The 18,631-nt window shown below is 42.7% G+C and overlaps 2 protein-coding genes across 2 annotated transcripts; one reads left to right on the forward strand and one right to left on the reverse strand.

The window, feature by feature from the left end:
- Window positions 1–4,660: 4,660 nt before the first annotated feature.
- Window positions 4,661–11,510, reverse strand: pqbp1 (polyglutamine binding protein 1). The gene is made up of 7 exons (NM_001146422.1): window positions 11,443–11,510; window positions 11,160–11,227; window positions 10,963–11,074; window positions 10,718–10,818; window positions 10,171–10,353; window positions 10,003–10,060; window positions 4,661–5,179 (listed from the first exon to the last, which is right to left on the reverse strand). The coding sequence occupies exons 2-7, from the start codon at window positions 11,224–11,226 to the stop codon at window positions 5,014–5,016; spliced, it is 687 nt and encodes a 228-aa protein (NP_001139894.1). The 5' UTR covers window position 11,227; window positions 11,443–11,510; the 3' UTR covers window positions 4,661–5,013.
- A 76-nt stretch (window positions 11,511–11,586) lies between these two features.
- LOC106567234 (translocase of inner mitochondrial membrane 17B) lies at window positions 11,587–18,581 on the forward strand. The gene is made up of 6 exons (XM_014136276.3): window positions 11,587–11,871; window positions 12,761–12,860; window positions 12,955–13,018; window positions 13,235–13,363; window positions 13,547–13,657; window positions 17,457–18,581. The coding sequence occupies exons 1-6, from the start codon at window positions 11,846–11,848 to the stop codon at window positions 17,528–17,530; spliced, it is 504 nt and encodes a 167-aa protein (XP_013991751.1). The 5' UTR covers window positions 11,587–11,845; the 3' UTR covers window positions 17,531–18,581.
- Window positions 18,582–18,631: the final 50 nt, after the last annotated feature.

Below are 18,631 nucleotides of genomic sequence, written 5' to 3' on the forward strand. Positions count from 1 at the left end.
AGCCAGTTAGGACATCTACTTTGTGCATGACACAAGTAATTTTTCACAGACAGATTATTTCACTTAATCACAATTCCAGTGGGTCAGAAGTTTACGTACACTAAGTTGACTGTGCCTTTAAAAAGCTTGGAAAATTCAAGAAAATGTCATTGCTTTAGAAGCTTCTGATTTGACAATTTGAGTCAATTGGAAGTCTAGTCTACCTGTGGATGAACACTGCTCAAAAAAATAAAGGGAACACTTAAACAACACAATGTAACTCCAAGTCAATCACACTTCTGTGAAATCAAACTGTCCACTTAGGAAGCAACACTGATTGACAATAAATTTCACATGCTGTTGTGCAAATGGAATAGACAACAGGTGGAAATTATAGGCAATTAGCAAGACACCCCCAATAAAGGAGTGGTTCTGCAGGTGGGGACCACAGACCACTTCTCAGTTCCTATGCTTCCTGGCTGATGTTTTGGTCACTTTTGAATGCTGGCGGTGCTTTCACTCTAGTGGTAGCATGAGACGGAGTCTACAACCCACACAAGTGGCTCAGGTAGTGCAGCTCATCCAGGATGGCACATCAATGCGAGCTGTGGCAAGAAGGTTTGCTGTGTCTGTCAGCGTAGTGTCCAGAGCATGGAGGCGCTACCAGGAGACAGGCCAGTACATCAGGAGACGTGGAGGAGGCCGTAGGAGGGCAACAACCTAGCAGCAGGACTGCTACCTCCGCCTTTGTGCAAGGAGGAGCAGGAGAAGCACTGCCAGAGCCCTGCAAAATGACCTAAAGCAGGCTACAAATGTGCATGTGTCTGCTCAAACGGTCAGAAACAGACTCCATGAGGGTGGTATGAGGGCCCGACGTCCACAGGTGGGGGTTGTGCTTACAGCCCAACACCATGCAGGACGTTTGGCATTTGCCAGAGAACACCAAGATTGGCAAATTCGCCACTGGCGCCCTGTGCTCTTCACGGATGAAAGCAGGTTCACACTTAGCACGTGACAGACGTGACAGAGTCTGGAGACGCCGTGGAGAACGTTCTGCTGCCTGCAACATCCTCCAGCATGACCGGTTTGGTGGTGGGTCAGTCATGGTGTGGGGTAGCATTTCTTTGGGGGGCCGCACAGCCCTCCATGTGCTCGCCAGAGGTAGCCTGACTGCCATTAGGTACCGAGATGAGATCCTCAGACCCCTTGTGAGACCATATGCTGGTGCGGTTGGCCCTGGGTTCCTCCTAATGCAAGACAATGCTAGACCTCATGTGGCTGGAGTGTGTCAGCAGTTCCTGCAAGAGGAAGGCATTGATGCTATGGACTGGCCCGCCCGTTCCCCAGATCTGAATCCAATTGAGCACATCTGGGACATCATGTCTCGCTCCATCCACCAACGCCACGTTGCACCACAGACTGTCCAGGAGTTGGCGGATGCTTTAGTCCAGGTCTGGGAGGAGATCCCTCAGGAGACCATCCGCCACCTCATCAGGAGCATGCCCAGGCATTGTAGGGAGGTCATACAGGCACGTGGAGGCCACACACACTACTGAGCCTCATTTTGACTTGTTTTAAGGACATTACATCAAAGTTGGATCAGCCTGTAGTGTGGTTTTCCACTTTAATTTTGAGTGTGACTCCAAATCCAGACCTCCATGGGTTGATAAATTGGATTTCCATTGATTATTTTTGTGTGATTTTGTTGTCAGCACATTCAACTATGTAAAGAAAAAAGTATTTAATAAGATTATTTCTTTCATTCAGATCTAGGATGTGTTGTTTAAGTGTTCCCTTTATTTGTTTGAGCAGTATATTTCAAGACCTACCTTCAAACTCAGTGCCTCTTTGCTTGACATGGGAAAATCAAAAGAAATCAGCCAAGACCTCAGAAAAAAAATTGTAGACCTCAAAGTCTGGTTCATCCTTGTTAGCAATTTCAAAACGCCTGAAGGTCCCACGTTCATCTGTACAAACAATAGTACACAAGTATAAACACCATGGAACCACGCAGCTGTCAAACCGCTCAGGAAGGAGACGCGTTCTGTCTCCTAGAGATGAACATACTTTGGTGTGAAAAGTGCAAGTCAACCTTGTGAAGATGCTGGAGGAAACCGGTACAAAGGTATCTATATCCACAGTAAAACAAGTCCTATATCGACATAGCCTGAAAGGCCGCTCAGCAAGGAAGAAGCCACTGCTCCAAAACCGCCATAAAAAGCCAGACTACGGTTGGAACCGCAAATGGGGACAAAGATCATACTTTTTGGAGAAATGTCCTCTGGACTGATGAAACAAAAATGGAACTGTTTGGCCATAATGACCATTGTTATGTTTGGAGGAAAAAGGGGGAGACTTGCAAGCCGAAGAACACCATCCCAACTGTGAAGCACGGGGGTGGCAGCATCATGTTGTGGGGGTGCTTTGCTACAGGAGGCACTGGTGCACTTCACAAAATAGATGGCATCATGAGGGAGGAAAATGATGTGGATATATTGAAGCAACATCAAGACATTAGTCAGGAAGTTAAAGCTTGGTCGCAAATGGGTCTTCCAAATGGACAATGACCCAAGCATATTTCCAAAGTTGTGGCAAAATGGCTTAAGGACAACAAAGTCAAGGTATTGGAGTGGCCATCACAAAGCCCTGACCTCAATCCTATAGAAAATTTGTGGGCAGAACTGGAAAAGCATGTGCGAGCAAGGAGGCCTACAAACCTGACTCAGTTACACCAGCTCTGTCAGGAGGAATGGGCCAAAATTCACCCAACTTATTGTGGGAAGCTTGTGGAAGGCTACCCGAAACGTTTGACCCAAATTAAACAATTTAAAGGCAATGCTACCAAATACTAATTGAGTATGTAAACTTCTGACCCACTGGGAATGTGATGAAAGAAATAAAAGCTGAACTAAATCATTCTCTACTATTATTCTCACATTTCACATTCTTAAAATAAAGTGGTGATCCTAACTGACCTCAGACAGGAAATTATTACCAGGATTAAATGTCAGGAATTGTGAAAAACTGAGTTTAAATATATTTGACTAAGGTGTATGTAAACTTCCGACTTCAACTATGTGTATATATATGTGTGTATATATACTGCTCCAAAAAATAAAGGGAACACTTAAACAACACATCCTAGATCTGAATGAAAGAAACAATCTTATTAAATACTTTTTTCTTTACATAGTTGAATGTGCTGACAACAAAATCACACAAAAATAATCAATGGAAATCCAATTTATCAACCCATGGAGGTCTGGATTTGGAGTCACACTCAAAATTAAAGTGGAAAACCACACTACAGGGTGATCCAACTTTGATGTAATGTCCTTAAAACAAGTCAAAATGAGGCTCAGTAGTGTGTGTGGCCTCCACGTGCCTGTATGACCTCCCTACAATGCCTGGGCATGCTCCTGATGAGGTGGCGGATAGTCTCCTGAGGGATCTCCTCCCAGACCTGGACTAAAGCATCCGCCAACTCCTGGACAGTCTGTGGTGCAACGTGGCGTTGGTGGATGGAGCGAGACATGATGTCCCAGATGTGCTCAATTGGATTCAGGTCTGGGGAACGGGCGGGCCAGTCCATAGCATCAATGCCTTCCTCTTGCAGTAACTGCTGACACACTCCAGCCACATGAGGTCTAGCATTGTCTTGCATTAGGAGGAACCCAGGGCCAACCGTACCCGCATATGGTCTCACAAGGGGTCTGAGGATCTCATCTCGGTACCTAATGGCAGTCAGGCTACCTCTGGCGAGCACATGGAGGGCTGTGTGGCCCCCCAAAGAAATGCCACCCCACACCATGACTGACCCACCGCCAAACCGGTCATGCTGGAGGATGTTGCAGGCAGCAGAACGTTCTCCACGGCGTCTCCAGACTCTGTCACGTGCTCAGTGTGAACCTGCTTTCATCTGTGAAGAGCACAGGGCGCCAGTGTCGAATTTTCCAATCTTGCTGTTCTCTGGCAAATGCCAAACGTCCTACACGATGTTGGGCTGTAAGCACAACCCCCACCTGTGGACGTCGGGCCCTCATACCACCCTCATGGAGTCTGTTTCTGACCGTTTGAGCAGACACATGCACATTTGTGGCCTACTGGAGGTCATTTTGCAGGGCTCTGGCAGTGCTTCTCCTGCTCCTCCTTGCACAAAGGCGGAGGTAGCGGTCCTGCTGCTGGGTTGTTGCCCTCCTATGGCCTCCTCCACGTCTCCTGATATACTGGCCTGTCTCCTGGTAGCCCCTCCATGCTCTGGACACTACGCTGACAGACACAGCAAACCTTCATGAGCTGCACTACCTGAGCCACTTGTGTGGGTTGTAGACTCCGTCTCATGCTACCACTAGAGTGAAAGCACCGCCAGCATTCAAAAGTGACCAAAACATCAGCCAGGAAGCATAGGAACTGAGAAGTGGTCTGTGGTCCCCACCTGCAGAACCACTCCTTTATTGGGGGTGTCTTGCTAATTGCCTATAATTTCCACCTGTTGTCTATCCCATTTGCACAACAGCATGTGAAATTTGTCAATCAGTGTTGCTTCCTAAGTGGACAGTTTGATTTCACAGAAGTGTGATTGACTTGGAGTTACATTGTGTTGTTTAAGTGTTCCCTTTATTTTTTTGAGCAGTGTATATATATATATATATATAAATAAAATGGTAATACTAATATATTCAGAATGATGCCCTTTATTTGCCATTATTACTGCAATAGCATTGCACATGTAGCCTCTTTTCAAAAGGGGAAAAAAACAGCACAAGTCATTTATTTAGCATTTATTTAGCAAATGCCACTCATCTGATGATCAATGGTAGGCTACAGTTAACATTCCAGTCCTACCAAAAGAATACCAAGTAATATTTACACGTGCAGAAGCACAACTTGTTTCCGCCTCACCAGATAAGCTTTGTCAGCAGGGGTCTCACATTCCATGTAGAGTATAGACTGAGAATAGAAAGGTAACTTCATCCAAACGTAGCAGGCAAGGAGCCCACAGTTGTGTTTCCTGCTGAGTGTGAACCCCTGTGGTCAGTCGTCGTCATCATCACTGGGGGGCTTTTTATTGGCTGCGTTGGCCCTGAGTACAGCTCCAGGGCTGGGGTACGGCCGCTGCTGGAACAGAGGCCCTGCTGCCGTGGTGTCTGCCCCCGTCTTCGCCTCATTACGCTTGGGCAAGCCAGTGGACCAATTGCCCCTGTGTAGATAAAAATACATTTTAGATGCATGCAGAAAGGCTGTTACAGTGACCGTGTTACGAGTCATGACCGCAGTTAAATTTCCACGTGACTATTGAGTCACGGTAGCTAGGTTTCTTCAACACTGCACTCTGAATGCCGTTGGTCATTAGTAGCCTACCAAACTTGATAATGGCCGGGTACTCATTGCTCCATTGTCCCTCTAAACACTGACGTCACTGAAAATGCAATCAAATCAAACTCTTAATGAGAGCCCTGACATTCAGAGTGAGCGGCTAAAGCCAGCTCCTAATAGCTGGTTGATGCATGGCATGAAATAAGTGTTTCTGTAGCCCATGTTTCACAATATTTCTATATGCTATGCAATAGCGTGAGAACTGAGTTAATGGCCTCTTACAAAAGAGGATCCCATAGGCTTTTTTATTTAACCCTTATTTAAGCAGGTAAGTTGACTGAGAACACGTTGTCATTTACAGCAACGACCTGGGGAATAGTTTCAGAGGAGGGGGGGGGGATGAATGAACCAATTGAAAGCTGGGGATGATTAGGTGGCCATGATAGTACAGTATGAAGACCAGGTTGGGAATTTAGCCAGGACATCGGGGTTAACACACCTACTCTTACGATAAGTGCCATGGAATCTTTAGTGACCACAGAGAGCCAGGACACCCGTTTAACGTCCCATCCAAAAGACGGCACCCTACACAGGGCAATGTCCCCAATCACTGCCATGGGCATTGGGATATTTTTTTTAGACCAGAGGAAAGAGTGCCTCCTACTGGCCCTCCAACACCACTAGGATTACTATATTTCCACTTTCCTAATATTAAGCACATTGCTTCACTCCCGAGTCTAAGGCACTGCATCGTGCTAGAGGCATCACTACAGACCTGGTTCAATTCCAGGCCGTATCACAACCGGCCGTGATTGGGAGTCCCATTGGGCGGCGCACAATTGGCCCATCGTCGTTAGGGTTTGGCCGGTCTAGGCCGTCATTGTAAATAAGAATTTGTTCTTAACTGACTTGCCTAGTTAAATAAATAAACAACCGGAGAAGCCTGCCTGGCTGGCATGAAAACGAACCGCAGGAGAAGCGTCCTCCATTCGCTATTATGCTGCCTACATACAGACTTGAAATCATTGGCCACTTTAATAAATGGATCACTAGTCACTTTAATAATGCCACTTTAATAATGCAACTTTAATGTTTACGTATCTTGCATTCTCATCCCATATGTATATTCTGTATTTTATACCATCTATTGCATCTTGCCTATGCCGCTCGGTAGTTGCTCATCAATATATTATATGTGTATATTCTTATTCCATCCCTTTACTTAGATTTGTGTGTATTAGGTAGTTGTTGGGGAATTGTTAGATTACTTGTTAGATATTACTGCACTGTCGGAACTAGAAGCACAAGCATTTCGCTACTCGCGCAATAACATCTGCTAACCACGTGTATGTTACCAATAAAATGTTATTGGTCACATTAGGGTCCATGATAATGACCCATTCTAAGTCATAACTAATTTCAAACATATATTACTTAGTATATGTAAGGAAAATATTAAATTGAGAATAGTCTGATAGGTGAGAATATCCTCACTTTCCCAGCGTGTGCAGTCTAAGGCAAGAAACAGCACATGCATTTTTGTAGCTAGCCTAGGCATACATGTTTTGAAAAGGTTCGTATCACAACTAAAGTGGCCAAATAACTAAGCGTAGCCTATAGACATAGGACCCCTGAACAGCGTTGGAAAGCCCATGGCCTACAGAGCCTAGTGAGACGTGTTCTTATAAGCCAAGTCATTACACAATCGCGTGTAAAATTGTTTTGACTGGCCACTATTTCAAAGAGTTTCCAAGCTTTCTCATGCTGCTATATTTATTACTCAATTCTTAAAATTAAGCACATTAATCCGCTTTACAACAGCTGTAGCCTACCAGGCATATTAAAAACGTAACTGCGTGAAGCGCTTCCTCCATTCAAGTAGGCTATTGATGACACGTTTTTTTGTAGACCATTCTAAAAAATTATTTCACACATACAGTGCATTCGGAAAGTATTCAGACCCCTTCCATTTTCCCACATTTTGTTACGTTACAGCCTTATTCTAAAATGGATACAATTATTTTTTAACCCCCCTCAATCTACACACAATACCCCATAATGACAAAGCAAAAACTTGTTTTTAGATATTTTTGCAAATGTAATGAAAAACAAACCTTATTTACATAAGTATTCAGACCCTTTGCTATGAGACTTGAAATTGAGCTCAGGTGCATCCCGTTTCCATTGATCATCCTTGAGATGTTTCTACAACTTGGAGTCCACCTGTGGTAAATTCAATTGATTGGACATGATTTGGAAAGGCACACACCTGTCTATATAAGGTCCCACAGTTGACCGTGCATGTCAGAGCAAAAAGGCCGAAGGAATTGTCGTTAGAGCGCCGAGACTGGCACAGATCTGGGGAAGGGTACCAAAACATTTCTGCAGCATTGAAGGTCCCCAAGAACACAGTGGCCTCCATCATTCTTAAATGGAAAAAGTTTGGAACCACCAAAACTCGCCTGACCAATCAGGAGAGAAGGGCCTTGGTCAGGGAGGTGGCCAAGAACCAGATGGTCACCCTGACAGAGTTCCAGAGTTCCTCTGTGGAGATGGGAAAACCTTTCAGAAGGACAACCATCTCTGCAGCATTCCACCAATCAGATCTTTATGGTAGAGTGGCCAGACGGAAGCCACTCCTCAGTCAAAGGCACATGACAGCCTGCTTGGAGTTTGGGAGAAACTCCACAAATACAGGTGTGCCAAGCTTGTAGGGTCATACCCAAGAAGACTTGGGGCTGTAATCGCTGCCAAAGGTGCTTCCACAAAGTACTGAGTAAAGGGTCGGAATACTTATGTAAATGTGATTTCAATTGGTTTTTTATACATTTGCAAAAATGTAAAAAATAAAAACGTTTTTGCTTTATCATTATGGGGTATTGTGTGTAGATTTATGAGATAAAAGAAACAATTGAATCCATTTTAGAATAAGGCTGTAACTTAACAAAATGTGGAAAAAGTCAAGGGGTCTGAATACTTTCTGAATGCACTATATAAATTTGCAGCCATCTCAGTGAATGAATCCATTGGAGGCCTAGACAAAAAAAACATTTATGCTTGATTCAAAAATGTGGTCGGAGGCTCCATATGGAGGTTATGATGCAATTGTGAGTCTCCATAGGCCAAATAGAGCTCTGTAGCGCATCGCCATGCGCCTCCCTAATATTGTAACAATACAGAGGGCACTGTATAGCGCCGCATTGACATGATTGGTTGATGGTAGGTGGGGGCAGTACATCCTGTATAAACACAAACTCACTTCCTTGATAACAGCTCTGCACTGCCCCGTGAAGCGCAAGAAGCATGAATGACCTGACTTCTGTTGAGGCCATATCACCGTAAATGCTGCATGGCCGATGCAGATGTCAGATTGACCGCAGATGCACAACTCTCTCCAGAATGCACTCTCTCCAGCCAAATTGTGCACATTCATTGTTTCATAACTAGTGTATGTCAATTCCCCATTACATATATCACCAGTAGTACTTTTACAGTTACTTCCTATAAAATAAAGCAATAATGCATGAGGGGTGTGGTATATGGCCAATATACCACGGCTAAGGGCTGGTCTTATGCACAACGCAATACGGAGTGCCTGGATACAGCCCTCACATATTGGCCATATACCACAAACCCCCAAGGTCCCTTTTGGCTATTAAAAACTGGTTACAAACATAATTAGAACAGTAAAAATACATGTTTTGTCATACCTGTGGTATAAACTTAGGCATATAGGAGGACCTGTTTCAAATGATCACTTTATTAACCACTCAACACAAAAATAAAGTGATCATTTGAAACAGGTCCTCCTATATGCTTAATTTTAGGGCTTATCCCCGACAAAAAAAAAATCTTGGTCGACCAAAAGTAGTCTGTTCTTTTGACCAATCGATGAGCCGAAATGTGTAAAGTGTATTTCTCTATATATAGACACACCCTATATGTTTTAATAAAACCAACTAAATGCATTGAGCTTGTCTGATGCTTTAAGCTTACGGTTTGATGCCTCAAGAGGGCGCCAGAGATCTAGATAGATCTTGATAACCAGAAGTAAAAAAACCTGACCCAACTATTCTCCTCCCGCTGACATTCGCAGATTCTGCCATTATTCTCCTGAAGTTGCCGGTAATAGGCTACACGAGGAGTCGGCAACCTTTCTCATGTGGAATGCCAATATATGTGCGCACTCCTTTCTATTTTATTTAGCGATGTTCAATTGTATTGTTCTTACTATAAAATAATGCCACAGGAAGTATAAGCAATCTTGCCTGCTAAATGAACTAGTGTAGCCCACAGCCATATGGCATAGCCAGATCAGGGCCTAACATAAGGATGACTCAGAATATGCTATTCTATTCTTCCGAAATAGGCTACATTTACTTCATATAATATTTATTTAGAACTGCCCAAAATTTATTGAGATGGTGTAGGCAATATTAAATGGATTGACAACACTTTAAAATGTAGATGTTCCAAAGGTCCGGATCAGTGGCTTGTAGGCTATGGTAATTGTGTTTATGTTAATTAATGGTCAATTACCGTGCGACGGCAGTTATTTGCATGACAGTTACCAGTTGACATAATTTGATGACCACCACAGCCCTACATACAGGGCAGGAGAAAAAGAGTGCCAGGGATTTCTGACAATGGACATAAGCTTATGATGCAAGGAAAGGTAGCAATGAATGATTGGGTCAGTGGCCTTACTTGGGAGCATCAGAATAAGCACTGGGATCCATTGGGTCCATCTCCTCATCCTTCCTCCCTGCAAAATACAGTTTACAGAAACCTGTTAGCAAGTGTACATAAGCCATTTGATTTGGGTATGGCTGCAATATTTGTTTTGAGCAAGAGATGCAAGTTATGAATCTTTACCTCGTTTGTTCTTGCTGTAGGGAGCAAAGTCTTCTCTCCTCTGCATCCGCCTGTCTCTTTCCCTCCCATCATTCCTCCCTCTTTCCCTCTCCATTTCTGGTTCCCGATCTTTGTCCCTCTCTCGCTCCCTTTCTCTGTCTGGCTTCTCAATTTGTCTCTCTCCTCTGTCCTCCGCAACCTCTGCTGTAAGATAGAAACACAGAGAATATTTCAGTAAGTAAGATCAATCAATCAAATGTATTTATAAAGCCCTTTTTACATCAGCCGATGTCACAAAGTGCTATACAGAAAGCCAGCCTAAAACCCAGTTGGCTTTTCATAGCCGAGCATTCAGAGTTACAGACAGCAGCTACGATAGAAAGAGAGTCAAAAACAGCAGGTCCGGGACAAGGTAGCACATCCGGTGAACTGGTTAGGGTTCCATAGCCGTAGGCAGAGCAGTTGAAACTGGAGCAGCAGCAAGACCAAGATTGTCAGAATCAAATCCATCCTAAATACATTAAACAGTCTCCGCTCTACTGGGTGGTCAAGCTAGAACTCTTCTTACCCCTTGACTTCTTGGCAGCTTTGGTTATCACAGATGTGGGGTCAGTTGGGGACAGCCAGGCAACCAGGTCAGATTCCACATTCCAGTAGTATGGCAGACCACTAAGGATAGAAAATACATGGGATTTTAAAGTCAGTCCACAACCAAAAACAAATCACTCCATAATAGCTGCTGTCCGCTAGCCATACCCAATAGGTGTTGTGCAATTTACATGTTTAGTGGAGAATCTGAAAAAGAGTGCTTACCAAATAGGGTCAAATACTTTGTACCAGTTGGGAGGTAAATTCTCACGGGCAGTGGCCTCATAATCTACATTGTTGTCATCATAGTCTTCAGCAATGATCTCCTCATCCGCATCTAGAGACAGGACGTGAAAATTTTTACCTACCAGCTAGCATTTTTGCAGTGAGTAAACATTATTTATTTGTTGTTGTAGCCATACCTTGATCTGAGTGCTTAAGAATCCCTCTTTTGGCTAGGCGAGCCAGTAACGCCGGGGGCAGAGGCATCCTACAGGAGAAAATGAACAATTAACGTTATAGCCCGTTGAGTCGATGGTACCAAACTAGCTAACTAGCCATACATACTATTTTCTAACGTGTAGCTAGCTACCTCACTCGCTACCCACCGTCAGTGGCTAGCTAACTAACGTTTGCAGCCAATCAAAATTAGTCGTATAGGGAAAACGTTAATGTAATCAAATGTGAATACCCGTTTATAATTACCTGCATCCAAATGTGTCCTTACTTTAGTTCAGATGTGGATCGAAATCTAGCCAGTCACACAGCTCAAGCGCACACTGATTGCGTCATTACTTGGGGGAGTGAGTCGGTTGCCGCGTTCAAAATAGCTGGGAATTCGGAAACATACGAGATCAAATCCTGACGTCAGTGGTCTTCAGGTCGGAAAGTCGGAGCTCTAGAAAGAGGCCCGAGTTCCTGTGTTAGAATTCCGAGTTGAATGACCGTTCAAATTGTTTTTTCCCAATCGGAGCTAATTTTTTCCCGAGTTCCCAGTTGTTTTGAACGCCCTTTGGTCGAAATTCCCATTTTTTCCTGTTCCCGATTGTTTCGATTGTGGTATTAGTCTCAGAAATGTGTCGTCATAGCACGGACAGCAACAACAAACATGGAGGAATATGCCCGTGAACCTTGGTAAAGTACATTTCAGACAGACAATTAAGTAGACAGTTGTCAATGTTGGTGCTATCTCTCTTTAGCCAACATACTTTTCTGCTTCACCATAATGCTTATTATGCCTTTTATGCCAGAGTCATTACGCAAATGATGGTTGAATTAGCTAACCAGCAGACTAAACTCCACTCCATCCATGATGAAGGAAGTTTTTGACGAAGTTCCTTCACCATGGAGTGGAGTTTTGTCCGCTAGCAGTAACTTAACCTTAGCTAGCTTGCTAAACGTGTTGCGTAACATTGCTACAACTAGCCAAGCATAGCTAGCTCGCTAGACATTGTCTAAGGATGTGGAAGATTTAGGTCTAGTAAATGATGTGACAAAACTGGCGCTTACACTGGTTCTTGCTTTAAACTCGCCATTATAAATGATCTTTATAAAAGGTTTGTTAATGGTTTATAATTCGTAACCAAGCTAATATTACTATTAACTAGTATTAGGTAGATAGTTATAGTATTGTAAAGACCTTGATAGCTCATACATGAAAGAATGTCCACAACAGAGGATGGCGTTTTCAAATTGAACGTTTTATTAACCAGAACTCACACAAGGATGCCTGGCACTGAAACATTCCAGGCATTCCTTTGATTGGCAGACAGCAAGGGGGACTGGTATGTATGCAGGTATGCTGGATCCGCCAAACCCAGAGCACACTGATAAACGTACCCTGATAACCACACATCAGAACACAGGCATATAACTGTCCAAGCGGGTCGCTACAGTATATTAGGTAAATCGTTTATATACCAGTAATAGGCCTACATATTTATGCATAGATAGACATGTGATTTCTCGTTAATATATCTGTATTGTGGTTTATTTACCCATGGCCTTTACACACACTTCTCAGTCCCTGGAGAATAGTAGATGACTGTGGTGGTGCGTTCACCATGGGGGCCATCGGCGGAGGGGTGTTCCAGTCAGTCAAGGGCTTTCGGAATGCTCCTGTGGTGAGTTTGAAAGAGTCTCTCTTAGCTTATGAAAGATATTTTAAGATCAATATAAGAACAGTGATCGATAAGAAATGTCTCCATCTCTGCACAGGGCTTTCGGCATAGACTAAAAGGTAGCGCCAATGCTGTGAGATTAAGAGCTCCACAGATCGGCGGTAAGGGTCACTGTCTTTACAATAGTTCTCTCTTGTACTGCACAAAGTACAAACACCATTCATCATCACGAATGCCGGCCGTCCCGTCATCAGTCAGCTGGTTATGATGGTTATTTTATTTTCATGATGGTCTTTATCCATAACCGTTGGTTACACGTTATACAGTAATTGTGCCAGCCCTATATATCACTAACGGTGTATGTGATGTTCCTGCAGGTAGCTTTGCTGTGTGGGGTGGACTCTTCTCTACAATCGACTGTGGTCTGGTCCGTATTCGAGGGAAAGAGGACCCCTGGAACTCTATAACTAGTGGGGCGATGACTGGGGCAGTCCTGGCTGCACGCAGTGAGTGTTGAGACAAACATTAATTTGACAATACATTTATTCAACATGTAACAGATTTAGTATATTTCATTTTTTTTTTCAAGACCCTCTGATCTCCACCTCCTGCTTGACCATCTTGCCCCACCCACCCAACAAAGTCAGATTAGCTCAAGGGCTTGACTGTTGGCTTTGTGCTCTCCTCAGGTGGGCCTTTGGCTATGGTGGGGTCAGCCATGATGGGGGGCATCCTGTTGGCCTTGATCGAGGGCTTTGGGATCCTTCTCACCAGATACACCGCACAGCAGTTTCAGAACCGTAAGTAATGTTAAGAGACATCCCTGGAACCGTTGTAGAAGCCTGATTTGACTGAACTCTGTATGCAGTCAAATCAAGCAGTGCAGTCAGGTCAGTCAAACGTTTGGACACACCTACTAATTCCAGGGTTTTTCTGTATTTTTACTATTTTCTACGTAGTAGAATAATAGTGAAATAACATATGGAATCATGTAGTAACCAAAAAAGTGTTAAACAAATCAAAATATATTTGAGATTATTTAAAGTAGTCACCCTTTGCCTTGATGACAGCTTTGCACACTCTTTGCATTCTCTCAACTAGCTCCATGAGGTAGTCACCTGGAATGCATTTCAATTAACAGGTGTGCCTTGTTAAAAGTTAATTGGTGGAATTTCTTTGAGCCAATCAATTGGGGTGGTTTACAGAAGATAGTCCTATTTGGTAAAAGACCAAGTCCATATTATGGCAAGAACAGCTCACATAAGTGAAGAGAAATGACAGTCCATCATTACTTTAAGACATGAAGGTCAGTCAATACGGAACATTTCAAGAACTTTAAAAGTTTCTTAACCTCTCTAGGGTAGGTGGCACCAAATCGTCCCACCTACGTAATAGCCAGTGTAATCCCGTGGCGCGTTATTCAAAAATGCAAAAACTTCAATTTTTCAAACATATGACTATTTTACACCATTTTAAAGACAAGACTCTCGTTAATCTAACCACACTGTCCGATTTCAAAAAGGCTTTACAACGAAAGCAAAACATTAGATTATGTCAGCAGAGTACCCAGCCAGAAATAATCAGACACCCATTTTTCAAGCTAGCATATAATGTCACATAAACCCAAACCACAGCTAAATGCAGCACTAACCTTTGATGATCTTCATCAGATGACAACCCTAGGACATTATGTTATACAATACATGCATGTTTTGTTCAATCAAGTTCATATTTATATCAAAAACCAGCTTTTTACATTAGCATGTGACTAGCATTCCCACCGAACACTGCCGGTGACAATTATTTTAAGAATTATAGATACAGAACTCCTCTATGCACTCGATATGTCCGATTTTTAAAATTGCTTTTCGGTGAAAGCACATTTTGCAATATTCTCAGTAGATAGCCCGGCATCACAGGGCTAGCTATTTAGACACCCAGCAAGTTTAGCATTCACCAAAGTCAGATTTACTATAAGAAACATTTTATTACCTTTGCTGTCTTCGTCAGAATGCACTCCCAGGGCTTCTACTTCAATAACAAATGTTGGTTTGGTTCAAAATAATCCATAGTTATATCCAAACAGCGGCGTTTTGTTCGTGCGTTCAAGACACTATCCGAAAGGGTAAATAAGGGTGACGAGCATGGCGCAATTCGTGACAAAAAAATTCTAAATATTCCATTACCGTACTTCGAAGCATGTCAACCGCTGTTTAAAATCAATTTTTATGCCATTTTTCTCATTTTTCTCAAAAAGCGATAATATTCCGACCGGGAATCTGCGTTTAGGTAAACGGACGAAAGAAAATAAAGCATTCGGTCGACTCGGGCACGCGCATAAGCCCATAGTACTCTGATCGGCCACTTGGCAAAAGCGATAATGTGTTTCAGCCAGAGGCTGCCTCGATATCGTTCAGCTTTTTCCCGGGCTCTGAGAGCCTATGGGAGCCGTAGGAAGTGTCACGTTAGAGCAAAGATCCTCAGTCTTCAATAAAAAGAGCCAAGATGAAACACAACTTGTCAGACAGGCCACTTCCTGCATGGAATCTTCTCAGGTTTTGGCCTGCCATTTGAGTTCTGTTATACTCACAGACACCATTCAAACAGTTTTAGAAACTTTAGGGTGTTTTCTATCCAAAGCCAATAATTATATGCATATTCTAGTTACTGGGCAGGAGTAGTAACCAGATTAAATCGGGTACGTTTTTTATCCGGCCGTGTCAATACTGCCCCCTAGCCCTAACGGGTTAAGTGCAGTTGCAAAAACCATCAAGCGCTATGATAAAACTGGCTCTCATGAGGACCGCCACAGGAAAGGAAGACCCAGAGTTACCTCTGCTGCAGAGGATAAGTTCATTAGAGTTAACTGCACCTCAGATTGCAGACCAAATAAATGCTTCACAGAGTTCAAGTAACAGATCCATCTCAACATCAACTGTTCAGAGGAGACTGCGTGAAACCATTTTCACAAAAAATAGCAGATTTCTATTTTTGTCACCAAAAACAGTGATTTCGGTCATGCCGAACTAGCGACATTCTGGACATGCCTAAAAAAAAGATTTTAGAACCATTTTTTTTTAAAGCTAAGATTTTTTTTTTTTTTCATTTTCCTGACACAAAAACAGTGACTCCGGTCATGCCGAACTAGCGACATTCTGGAGGCCTAAAAAAAGTTTTTAAAACCATTTTCCCAAAAAAATTCTATTTTTTATTTCTTCATTTTTGTGACCCAAAATTGGTGACTCCGGTCATGTCGAACTAGCGTCATTCTGGACAGACCTAGAAAAAACATTTTAAAACAATTTTCACAAAAAGTACATATTTTTATTTTTGTGATCCAAAAACGGTGACTCCGGTCATGCCGAACTAGCGGCATTCTGGACAGGCCTAGAAAAACATTTTAAAACAATTTTCACAAAAAGCGCAGATTTTTTTTTCATTTTTGTCACCAAAAACAGTGACTTCGGTCATGCCAAACTAGCGACATTCTGGACATGCCTAAAAAAAAGATTTTAGAACCATTTTTTTTTTTTAAGTGCAGGATTTTTTTTTATTTTTTCATTTTTGTGACAAAAAAACTGTGACTCCGGTCATGCCGAATTAGCGACATTCTGGACAGGCCTATAAAAAAAAACATTTTAAAACCATTTTCACAAAAAATAGCAGATTTCTATTTTTGTCACCAAAAACAGTGACTTCGGTCATGCCGAACTAGCGACATTCTGGACATGCCTAAAAAAAAGATTTTAGAACCATTTTCACAAAAAAGAGCAGATTTTTATTTTTGTGATCCAACCGCCGTGTCTTTGTGAGACGCAGAGTAGGTGAACGGATGATCTCCGCATGTGTGGTTCCCACTGGAAGCATGGAGGAGGAGGTGTGATGGTGTGGGGGTGATTTTCTGGTGACGCTGTCACTGATTTATTTAGAATTCAAGGCACACTTAACCTGCATTGCTACACAGCATTCTGCAGCGATACGCCATCCCATCTGGTTTGAGCTTAGTGGGACTATCATTTGTTTTTTAACAGGACAATGACCCAACACACCTCCAGGCTGTGTAAGGGCTATTTGACCAAGAAGCAGAGTGATGGAGTGGTGCATCAGATGACCTAGCTTCCACAATCACCCGACCTCAAGCCAATTGAGATGGTTTGGGATGAGTTAGACTGCAGAGTGAAGGAAAAGCAGCCAACAAGTGCTTAGCATATGTGGGAACTCCTTCAAGACTGTTGGAAAAGCATTCCTCATGAAGCTGGTTGAGAGAATGCCAAGAGTGTGCAAAGCTGTCATGAAGGCAAAGGGTGGCTACTTTGAAGAATCTAAAATATTAAATATATTTTGTTCAACACTTTTGGTTACTAAATGATTCCAAATGTGTTATTTCAGGGTAAAGATGTCTTCACTATTATTCTACAGTGTAGAAAAGAGTGAAAATAAAGAAAAACCCTTGAATGAGTAGGTGTTCCCAAACTTTTGACTGGTACTGTACATTTTAATGGGAATTGAATGAATGTCACAACCCTAGTTATATTTCTCTGAAAACCCCCACACAGCAGTAACTACCACAGTAGAAATATGGTTCTTTCTCCTATCCAGCGAGTCCCTTTGTGGATGACCCCAGCCAGCTTCCTCCTAAGGATGCCAGCCAACAGCAGACTGGGTTCCAGTAGGTTCCATGGAGCTGCTGGGCCTAACTACAGCCCTGCGAACTGTGACAATCTCAGACTAGAGAGGAGAGGGGTGCTCTGAAACCTGACCTCACTGGTGTAAGCAACCTCACCCTGAACCAGCCTCCATCCTCCCATTGGTCATAAGAATGTAGATGCACTTTATTATTGTTATTATTCCTCAGGGGTAGATTACAGGTTATTTGCGTTATTTGTTTCTGAATATGTTTGTCTATATCGGTTCACCAGTGTTCCTTCTGACTGGTCCTGAGTTATACCCACATTTATCAGATTAATTTATGCACAAAACCAGCATTTTGTGGTGACTAAGACTTTTGGTGCTGTATAACCACAGTTACAGAAATAGAATGGGTAGCTAATCATGAATAGGCATTAATACAGGTATGTGTGAGTATGTAATGACTGTATTTAGGATTAGAATTAGTGTCAGGGGTGACGAAATCAATGCTGTTCAAAACTGATGTAATTGATTTTGCTTGTAAAATGTAATGCACCGAGGGAGGAGAACTGCACTATCATTCCATTTCCTCTCCTTATGGCAGCTTTCATAACTGTGAGGCTTATAACGGTAAGGATTCAGGGTCACATCACAAACACACCAATCTTTTGATTCCATTTGCAAACTCAGAAGGCTGGAATGGAATGCCATGTCCATATACATTCACAGCTCATGTGTTCTGCTCCGCTGTTCTTTGTTCTGCTGTTTACCTCGCTCCCTTTATTGCTACTATGCCATGCATTCCCACACATTTGCATTCCCACACATTTCCAACGCCTAAGCACTATAAGGTCTATCCACTTTGTTGAACCAGAGCACTTTCCTACTCCATCTCTTTATTTGTTATTATGGTAATACAACTTGAGATGGAGATGGTTTTTGACACAATTAGATATTATTTTGTCATTCAAAACATGTGAAATATAATGTATACAATGCTGTACCATATTTGTTGATTTTAATGTATTTATGATGCATAAAAATAAGTGTTAACAGTGTAATTGACTGGAAACAAATATTAAATTGTTGATTCTGTATGGCTTATTATCCATCCCCTCTGATGCAATCAAGTACGCAGCAATATG

Source organism: Salmo salar, chromosome 13 (assembly GCF_965601325.2).
Source record: "Salmo salar chromosome 13, fSalSal1, whole genome shotgun sequence".
Lineage (NCBI taxonomy): Eukaryota > Metazoa > Chordata > Actinopteri > Salmoniformes > Salmonidae > Salmo > Salmo salar.

Coding starts and splice junctions, on each gene's coding strand:
- pqbp1 (NM_001146422.1), bottom strand. CDS start 11,226: ATGCCTCTGCCCCCGGCGTTACTGGCTCGCCTAGCCAAAAGAGGGATT. Junction 10,354..10,717: donor AGCTGCCAAGAAGTCAAGGG/GTAAGAAGAGTT, acceptor TCTATCTTACAG/CAGAGGTTGCGGAGGACAGA. Junction 5,180..10,002: donor GCTTATTCTGATGCTCCCAA/GTAAGGCCACTG, acceptor TTATCTACACAG/GGGCAATTGGTCCACTGGCT.
- LOC106567234 (XM_014136276.3), top strand. CDS start 11,846: ATGGAGGAATATGCCCGTGAACCTTG. Junction 11,872..12,760: donor GAATATGCCCGTGAACCTTG/GTAAAGTACATT, acceptor CACACTTCTCAG/TCCCTGGAGAATAGTAGATG. Junction 12,861..12,954: donor GCTTTCGGAATGCTCCTGTG/GTGAGTTTGAAA, acceptor ATCTCTGCACAG/GGCTTTCGGCATAGACTAAA.